The sequence below is a fragment of the Trachinotus anak genome, unplaced genomic scaffold, assembly GCF_046630095.1.
Source record: "Trachinotus anak isolate AG129_WGS33_773 ecotype Australia unplaced genomic scaffold, CSIRO_AGI_Tana_v1 ptg000028l, whole genome shotgun sequence".
In the NCBI taxonomy this organism is placed as follows: Eukaryota; Metazoa; Chordata; class Actinopteri; order Carangiformes; family Carangidae; genus Trachinotus; species Trachinotus anak.
The window spans coordinates 22,078,486-22,088,329 of NW_027273879.1; the positions used below are offsets into that span (position 1 = coordinate 22,078,486).

The window sequence follows — 9,844 nt, forward strand, 5'->3', positions numbered from 1 at the left end:
TTAGTGGAAGTGAAAGTGGAAGACCACCTGGGCACACCTAAACACATCTGCTGTGGTGGAGGTCGAGGACAAGGACGACAGTGAGCTGTAGATGATCATCAGATATGAAATAAATCTTTGAACTAAGTGTTTGTGTGAGCTGTGGTTACTGTGCTTCACTCTTTACCTGGTGGTTTACCATCACATGCCACAGAGGTTTTTTTCTGTCATGATGCAGAAAGAGATGAACATTTACTGACTGAGTCAAATGTAGCCCTTTGACTGTCCAGTGATCAATAACAGATTAGATTTATCACAGTTTTTTGTCCTGACACGTCAGTGGTTAGATGAGGTCATTATGAGACATTATACTGAGACTGTCTCTGCTGAGTCGGTTTTCATTTCATGATTTTATCTGACCCTTCTCTTTAACAATGATTCTTTATTGAATAACTGACATCATCTTCTCATGAATCAATAATCGATAAATGTGTTGGGATCAGCTGCAGATGGTCTGGATCCAGCTTCTGTGTGAGGAGAACCATGTCTCTTTAACTGAGGTATTCTCAGGACGGGGGGGGTTCATCGGGTTCATGTAGTATTGGACGCCTCCTCCCATTTCAGGTTGGCCGCTTCCTTGGTCCTCGGTGCGCGGGGCGGCTGTGGCTCGTAGGTGATGGAGGACGGCGGTGAAGTTTGCACAGAAAATGACTGACTAGTGGAGATTGACCTTTATTCGGGACAGAGACTCGATCAGCTGATGAACCAAACTAGCTGCCATTTTCAGGTCACTGAGGCGTCGGGCTGAGCTGTGCGGCTCCAGCCGGGTGCATGAATAAACCCGCTTCGTTCGTCTGAGAGTCGCCCACTGGGATGGGGGATCGCTTTGTCCTGGTCTGTGTGCTGGAGGAACATAAACCATGATGGCTGATGGATGCTGCAGAGGGATGGACAGAGGCAGGGGGAAGATTGCATCAGACTCTTTACCGAGACCCACATATCCCCAGCAGTACATCCAGAGCGGGTCACAGCAGCAGGGAAATGACATCCAGGAGTTAGCCTCCAAACGCGTCGACATCCAGAAGAAACGCTTCTACCTGGACGTGAAGCAGAGCGTCCGCGGACGCTTCCTCAAAATCGCCGAGGTGTGGATCGGAAGAGGCCGCCACGACAACATCAGGAAGAGCAAGCTGACGCTGTCCATGTCCATGGCCCCCGCGCTGCGCTACTGCCTGGGAGACTTTATAGATTATTATGCCCGGATCGGGCTGCGGGGGGGCCTCGCGCCACCGCAGCTCGAGGAGCACAGCAGCAACGGTCAGGGCCGCGCACACGACTCCCGCAGGAGAGCGCAGGAGCAGCACGCGGCGCTGTCTCCCAGCGGGTCCGCGGGATCCGACGACCATGCCCACCGCGTGCTCAAGAGCGAGTTCATCGAGAGGGACAACAGAAAGTACTTTCTGGACCTGAAGGAGAACCAGAGGGGCCGGTTCCTCCGCATCCGGCAGACTGTCAGCAAAGGACACGGCACGATGGGCTACTATGGCCAGGGCATCGAGCAGACCATCGTGCTGCCCGCGCAGGGGCTCATCGAGTTCAGAGACGCGCTGTCGCAGCTCATCGAAGACTACGGCGACGAGGAGAGCGACGACCGCGGCAGAGCCGGGTCCAGGAACCACGACGACAGCCCCGAGCTCCCGGAGGCCGCATCCTTTCGCGTGGACAACAAGAGGTTTTACTTCGACGTCGGCTCCAATCGGTACGGCATCTTTTTAAAAATCAGCGAGGTGCGGCAGCCGTACAGGAACACCATCACGGTCCCGCTTAAAGCCTGGGCCCGATTCGGAGAGAACTTCATCCGGTACGAAGAGGAGATGCGACGGATTTTCTCGTGTCACAAAGAGAAGAGGACAGACGGGCGGCAGGACAGCGAGGAGCAGGACTGACCTTCACAGGAGGCGGTCTGTGGGGACCCCGGGGTCTGCTGGGGTCCCTCGGTGAAGAGGGACTCTGGGTCCCACCTTCACTTTATAGCTCATCTGCCAAGGGCTGGTAACGACTCATCCAACCTGCCAAGAAGTCATTCACTCATTAGCCTGATGCTACATCACGTCTCAGTGCTGGATCCTGCACTTTAGCCACTTAGCCCCCCCCTTAAATTTACCTGTGCACTGTCACACAGGTGAGACAGTGGTGAAACCACTTTATCACGTGTTGGTTAACAGCACTGACACGTGAAGTTTATGAATCTGAGCTCAGTGTGGGCCAGTTTTCATCAGAAATACAAAGGAGGAAATTAAAGCTAAGAAAAATATAAAAGTTTAGTGAAGATATTTATGTTTAAATTCAAAGTAAAAGACCTCACATGTGGAAACAGTTTGTTTGGGGGCCCCTCCTGGCCCCTGGGCCTGGAGCAGGAACTGAGAGCAACACACACCAGCTGCATCTGCTGAGGCTGCAGCAAACACTCTACACCGCCTGCAGAGGTAGAGGAAGGAGTGAAGGTGCAGACTATTGGTGTACTGAGGAGGCAGGTGAGGGTGCAGGGGGTCAGTGGAGAGACCGGCTTAGCTGCTGGTGTGTGTTGTCCCTCAGTCTGAAGCTATGCTGGAAATTCATCTTTCATCATAACGTCAATTATAATTGCTACATTTGACACACGCACACACACACAGGTCAGACTGTGTAAAATGAACTGAAGCTTCCTCATTGGTTTCCTGCAGTGCAGGTGAGCAGAGCAGGTAAAACACCTACAGCGTGTGAAATGTAGCAATGTGCTGATTAGCTGCTCACCTGGTGTAAAAGTGTAGTGCTGTAGAGTATAGTTGTAGAGGAGAACCAGGGTTAAGAGTACTGTGTGGTTCTGGTTCTTGATCAGACTCATACTGGACTTGGTGTATGTCACCTGTCACCCCTGCGTCAATCTGACATTACACCACACAGTTTACACAGGTCAACAAAGAGATCGTAACAAATCAGAAACATTCAGTTTTCAGTGCAATTTAGCAATTTATCCTTCAACACAGGCACTTAGTCCACACACACACACACACACACACACACACAGAGAGTCACAGTTACAGTCTAATATAGTTAGTTGTTAGTTTGTTTGAAGCCTCAAACACTTGAAACTGTTCTCAGACACACCTGCAGCTTCACACCTGCAGCACCTGCAGCCCCAAACCTGCAGACTCACACCTGCACCTGCTCTGATGTGGACTCAGAGTTGTTTGGCTGAGTTCACCATTATGAGAGGAAGCAGACCTGAACCACAAGGATCCCAGAGTGTTCAGCATCTGTTCTCTCCCATAAGTCTCTGACTAAAATATCATAGCTCAGACGTCAAGCTGGGAGCGAGACCTGCAGACCCAGAGCTGCAGGACCCAGACCTGCAGACCCAGACCTGCAGGAACCAGACCCCCAGACCCAGACCTGTACTACCAGACCTGCAGACCCAGACCTGTAGACCCAGACCTGCAGACCCAGACCTGTACTACTGGACCAGACTGTAGTACTAGATCTGTTGGTACCAGACCTGTAGTACCCAGTACCCAGATAGTGCAGGTTGGGTAGTGATGCCTTTAAAATTCTGGTGGATACTTGAAACATTTGACTTCAGGGCTCAGACCTTCACCCTGACAGAGTCTGAACTCTTCTTCTCTGCTGGTCTGAAATTAGTTAAACAGAGACAGGAAATGTGGTGACTCTGACACATGAACAGGTGAAGGTAGAGGCTGGTCACCTTGATGTCAGTGAATGCCTCGTTGAATGAGTGGTGGGATAGAGAGAAATGTCTCAGTACCAGTGTGCTGTGCCCTTCTTCTGATGATGAGGAGGTGATGGTGTCCCAGTGTGGCAATGGCTGCAGGTCCATAAACGTCCATCTCAGCTGGATTTGTGTTAACACTGAGCTCTGAGCTGCTCACTAGACACAGAACTCAGACTCTGTTCTGATGGTACATTCGACATCCAGAGCTCAGGGCACAGAAACACATCAAACATGAACAGTTTAATTCAATAAAGTAAAAAATATTAATAATTAAGCATAATTGAGATTCAGTTGTTAAAGACTAATTTAAAGTCACAGCACTGTGCAGAAGTTTCAGGCCTAAAAGTGAAGTAGGATGTTTTAGAAAACAGTTTTTATGTCTTAGTGAAAGAGACCTCAGGCTCCTTCCACACTGACACATTTTATTTCTAAAACTCCAGGGTTGTGTTGTAGTCTGGACGGACAGAAACAGAGACCTTTGGAAACGATGACGCAGACACCCATGGTGGCTCCTGATTGGCTATTATCATATGGACGTAATGAATTACAGTGTAACTGATCTTGTTGTCTTTGCAGACGCTGTTCAGTGTTTTAACTCTATAACTGTCTTTGCTGTTCCTTCTTCAGAGGATCTACTGGAACTAACCAACTGAGAGGAGACGATCTGCCTCCTGTTTACACTGGTTCGCACATGCTCAGTGTGGGTGAATGGTCATGTGATGTGTGTGTTAAGGTGTGTTAGTGTGGAACAAGATTGATTTTGTTTAAAATGAAGATGTATCAGTGTGGATGTAGCCTCAATCAGATCAGGATTTGCTGGCTTTGACTTTAAACCAGCTCATGTTCTCCTCCTACTCCTTGCACACAGTTCTTCAGGTGCTCTGCACATAGGTTGTTCTAGCATCTTGAAGAACCTGCCTCAGTTCTTCTGTCACCTCATGTGGTCCAGACTCCACATGAGGAGACTCTGGACATGGAGGAGACTCTGGAGACTATCTGCTGCAGGACTCGTAGTTCTCCTGTTCTCTGACAGGCTTCATGACTCTGGCTGTGTGTTTGGTCTCAGGATGAATATGAACCAATCAGATGCCTCCTGATGGTGATGATGATGAAGAAAATGAAGAAGAGTCTATAACTTTTGCACAGTTCTGTGTATTTTCTGTCACTGGCAGTAAAACGTCCAATCACAGGTCAGATTCTGTCATGTGACCTTTCAAACATGGTACCTGCTACATACAGGTATGTCTGTCATACAGGTATGTCTTACAGAGATGTCTGTGGCAAACACTGGGCTCTGATTGGCTGGCTGCTATAATATTATAGAATATTGAAACAGTCTGTTTCACCACCACTCTATATCAATGTTCAAGGTGTTTTAAACTGCAGGTTACCATAGCAACAATACTACAACAAAACACAGCCGTATTATCTCATGTTGTGGCTCTGTCCTCACAGATTCAAACCACACTGAGCTGTAATTAAATCAACTTGTTATTTAAAGGCAGAGTAAAAAGTGTTGACCACTAACTGACCAGCTGAGGGCGTCTGAGTCGAGCTCTGTGTCAGTGACCTGACTGATGTCAGTAGTCACATGTTCAGTGACATGTTTACTGTCATGTTCAGTGACATGTTCGCTTTTGTGTTCAGTGATCTGTTCACTGCCATGTTCACTTTCGTGTTCAGTGATATGTTCAGTGACATGTATACTGTCATGTTTACTGTCGTGTTCAGTGACATGTTTGACATGTTCAATGACACGTTCACTGTCATGTTCACTGTCGTGTTCACTGTCATGTTCAGTGACATAACACAATGTCTCATTTTCATCTTTTTATTTTTTGGAGGAAAAAGAATCAGTGTTAGAGGTTTGAACAGGTGACAGCTGCTTGTCGTGATGCGTTCAGGTGCATGAGAAGCACAGGACCGGTTGCTTTAGTGTGTTTTTGAACTGTGATGGTTCAGTTTTATTTTCATATAAATGATAAAGGTTCTTTAAGTGTTGTAGGAAGTATTGAAAGCACAAATGATCTAGAGTTAGAATATATATGAAATCCTTTATTCTGATCTGATTCAGCTCCAGAGACAAAGTCTCAGACATGAAGGCGAAGACCTGGTTTTATCCTACATGTCTGATGATCTTCTGTCTGTCCAGTTCCAAATAAGACAGAAGCACTTTAAAGAAAAGCTGCACTTTGGTTCTGCTACTTCACGATCAGCTGATGTAGAGGGAGTGTCTGTCCAGGCCTTTGGTGTGAAGAGACAATCATGGATCCCTGTGTAGACCAGCTCCTGGTCTGAGTCTGAGTCTGTCTCAGACTGAAGGGACAGTTCAGCTTCATATGTGTTAATGTAGATTGAGACTCTGAGTCTCACTGACCCCTGTGAGATGAGCCTGACACACTGTCGCTGTTCAGATCAGGTCCTGTTCTTCACCAGACCAGGGCACACATGTGAAATCATCAGATTACACTTGAATAAACAATTTAACCACATCAGGTGGTTAAATAAAGGTGGTCCTCTGAACAGGACATCAGAAGGTTCAGTTTTGTCTCAGGCTCATTTCACAAACCTCATGAAACCAGTGATGAGTTCAGGATGAAGATGGTCTCAGATCCACCACCCTTCTTCTTCCTCTTCTTCTGTCTCCTCTGTGGAGTTGGTGGTGGATCTTCAATAAGAAGATTTTAATTATTGGTATAAAATTACTGTAAAAAAGTTTCACACGGTTTCACACATCAAATACACACAGACACACACACACACACACATATATATATATATATATATATATATATATATATATATATATATATATATACATACACTTGGTTCCACCTCAGTGCACAGAGTCAGAATCTTTTACTTTACTTTTTACAGACCAGGAAGTGATGCTTCCTCATCTCTGTGTGACATTATCAACTTTACTGAATGAAACATGGTAGAATCCAGATGTTTCCTGGAGCGTTTCCAGTCAACACTTCCTGCTTCAACTTTGACCTCTGTTCTTCTCATGTGTTGACATTTTCTCTTTCTCAGTTTCATCCACACTAGGTTGATGTCTGGATAATAACTGGTGCCAAATCACAGAGCTCTGTCAGGAAACAGACCTGGTGAATTATTCAGAATGATGAGATGTCACAGATTATTTTCTTGGCACCAGATCTACCAGGTCAGTCAGAGAGCTGCTGGAGACTCGGAGCTGTGGCGCCCTCATCTGTGAGAGGCTGAGGCTGCAGCTGTGGTCAGACTCCGCCTTCATCATGCAACAAGGCTCAAAACTGAACTGAACTTGAACACAACATTATTTTCTCTGTCATTTCAAGAGTGTTGACTCAAGGTTCACTGTTCAACTTTTTCTGGAGCTTTCAACCACATCCCACAGCGTTGAGATGACCAGTCTTCTATCTGCTAAGGAAGACCATGGTGTGAAGCTGAAATTACCTTTCACTTGAGTCTCATGGTTGAGGCAGTTTAAACCTGTGGATCGAGCTGACGTGTGGTTCAGGTTGTAGTTTTGAACATCTGTCTGCTCTCTCAGACTGGACTGTCATGTTGTTGTGAGATGTTGTTGAGCACTGGTGCCATGGCGTCAGTCAGACAGTCACAGAATGAAAGCACAATGAGAAGCAGTGTATTCAGCCATAGTCTGACCACAGCTGCAGAAACAGACTGTCTGCTCCTTTAAGTCCAGCAAGAGGCTGCAGGATGTTGGACTCTGATTAACAACATGATGAACTGTGAACAAAGATCTAATGTTTCCAACCCTGACGCCTTAAAGCACCTTCACAGTGACAGTGAAGGTGGCTGCTGATGCTCCTTTTGACTCATTTGCTTTATTTGATCAGACAGAGACGAGAAAAAAGAAGCGTCCACCGGTCGAAGCAGAGACCCGGTTCTGGAGGGGTCAGTCAGATCTGCAGTAGAGAGGTGGGGCTTACCTGGACAAAGTGTACATGTGTGTCTGTGCTCGTGCAGGTAGAGTGATGTGAGTATGTGCATCCTGATTGTTGGTCTTCTGTTCAGCATCAGAGTTTCAGAGTGGGAAACTACATGTTTGGTAAAGTCATGTAAATGAACTGAAGTGAACAATGACAATGTGAACAGGTGTATATATAGATAAATGTAATGTAATACATTGGTGTGTCTATAGTCCTGTAGAGTAAGACTAAAAAACAAGGAGGTTCTGTACTCTAGCACTTTCTTTAACGTGTACTGTATTAATTCATCTTCTACATGTAAAGTACTGTATGAATATTCATTATTTGCCTTGTAACGTTTGAATCAATGCTACGTTTAGAAATGGTGACAAGAAAACAAAGTTTTTAGAGTGTATGCATGCCAATGGTCGGGTCCCAGTACAATAGGAAAACTATATGAAAAAATGGTGCTATGTTATATTATATAAAGGTGCTTCTATGGACCCCAGCTGAATGCATGCAGAGGAACTATCACAGTAGAAAAAAAGAGAAACTCGATGTCCGACAGCTGTTCTCAAATAGTGCTGCTTCCCAAAGACGTCGGACATTTGGAAATTCCACCTTTCTCTGTGTTAAAATGTGACAGCCCCTTACAGGCCCCTGTGGCCCCTCACAGGCTTGTGGCCCCTCACAGGAACCTGACAGAGTTTGAGTGCATGCTGGGGCCCCTTCAGTCCTCCTCCAAACACACCGGCTGACACAGTGAGGGGACTTCACATTTTAACTGGGACAAAGTCTCAGTGTCCATGTTCTTCCCTGTTCTTTATCACCTGAACACGTGGAGGTGGTTAACTCAGCTGGTAATTTCTAACTATAGGAGAGAGCTGACCTGATCACAAACACCCCAGTCTAACTGTAAATATCATCATCACTAGCCTCCTCAGCCCAACCAGAATAAGAGCCAGAACCAGAGCCAGGATCAGGCTGAGTGTTTGAGTGACATGAACCAACAGTGTGTCAGACTGTAGCAGCAGTCGCTCGTGTCTATTTACAGTTACACTGCCTTTGTGACGAAGGTCCAAAAAATCTAGAGACAATCTACTGACATCATTTTGTACTTACTTCTTCAGATGTTTCTGTGTTAATAAGTTCTCATGTAGCAGAGTTATAGGACAGCAGACGTCACTGCAGGTCAAAGGTCACAGTTTGAGTTTCTGCTGATTGTTGCTGGAAAAGAGTCTGGAAATGAAAATGTGTTTATTGGTTGTACTGGTCATCGTACTTTTATGTTCCTCATTAAATGTTTTACAGGATTATCAGGTCGTCACTTCTCTTCCATTGACACACACACACACACACACACACACACACACACACACACTTCTTGGTCAGGACTATGTACAGTGTCTGTTGTTGTAATACAAGAGGGAAACTTCACAGTCTATGGGTGATTTTTGATTTCTCCATACACTCTAGTCTAAACACAACGTACAAGGTGTGATAGCAAGTTCTGTAACTTTACTGTTCTGTGGTCTGGATGTGTGTTTTAATCTGTGAGGGTTTCCTGTTACAAATGCTACTGGAAGTCAGGTGAGACACACTTGCCTCTCAGGGCAGGTGACATTTATTTTTACCTGTTTTCACAGATGAAAAAAAATACTTTGAATAATAATTATTAATAGGGTTGAGAGACCAACATATTGTATTGTCTTGTCTTTTCAGTTGGACAAATATAGAATAAGAACAGACTGATCGTGTGTAAAAAAATACCTCACTAGAGCTAATTTACCTTTACTCCTGATACTTTACAGACATTTTCTGAATATATGATTAATTCATATCTAATAACTGACTTGTGTGAGACATGAAATGCAGGACTGTGATCTGTGATTATTACAGTATTTTTTACAGTGCAGTGATTCCACTTCTGCTGAATGTAGATTCATATCTGCTCTGAACCCAGTGACATGCTGCCTCACTGCCTCACATAATGATGGAGTGATTTATTAATTTATTAATTCATTATTACTGTAAGACAAGGTAAACTTTATAAAGTGAGGAACCAGAGTTTTTTATGAATGAACTGTCAACATATAAAACACGTGATCGCAGCAGAACAAGGCTGTTTCCTGCAGAGGGACGGGTCAGGACTGACTCCACCACGCCCCCTGCTGGGAGG

General features: G+C 45.4%; 1 protein-coding gene and 1 long non-coding RNA gene across 2 annotated transcripts; both read left to right on the forward strand.

Annotated features, from left to right (window-relative positions):
- Window positions 1-584: 584 nt before the first annotated feature.
- On the forward strand, window positions 585-2,267 carry purg (purine-rich element binding protein G). Its single transcript, XM_071467044.1, has one exon. The coding sequence runs from the start codon at window positions 900-902 to the stop codon at window positions 1,923-1,925; it is 1,026 nt and encodes a 341-aa protein (XP_071323145.1). The 5' UTR covers window positions 585-899; the 3' UTR covers window positions 1,926-2,267.
- A 2,024-nt stretch (window positions 2,268-4,291) lies between these two features.
- On the forward strand, window positions 4,292-8,981 carry LOC139611957 (uncharacterized). The gene is made up of 2 exons (XR_011686402.1): window positions 4,292-6,841; window positions 6,918-8,981. It is a non-coding gene; the product is annotated as an uncharacterized lncRNA (long non-coding RNA).
- Window positions 8,982-9,844: the final 863 nt, after the last annotated feature.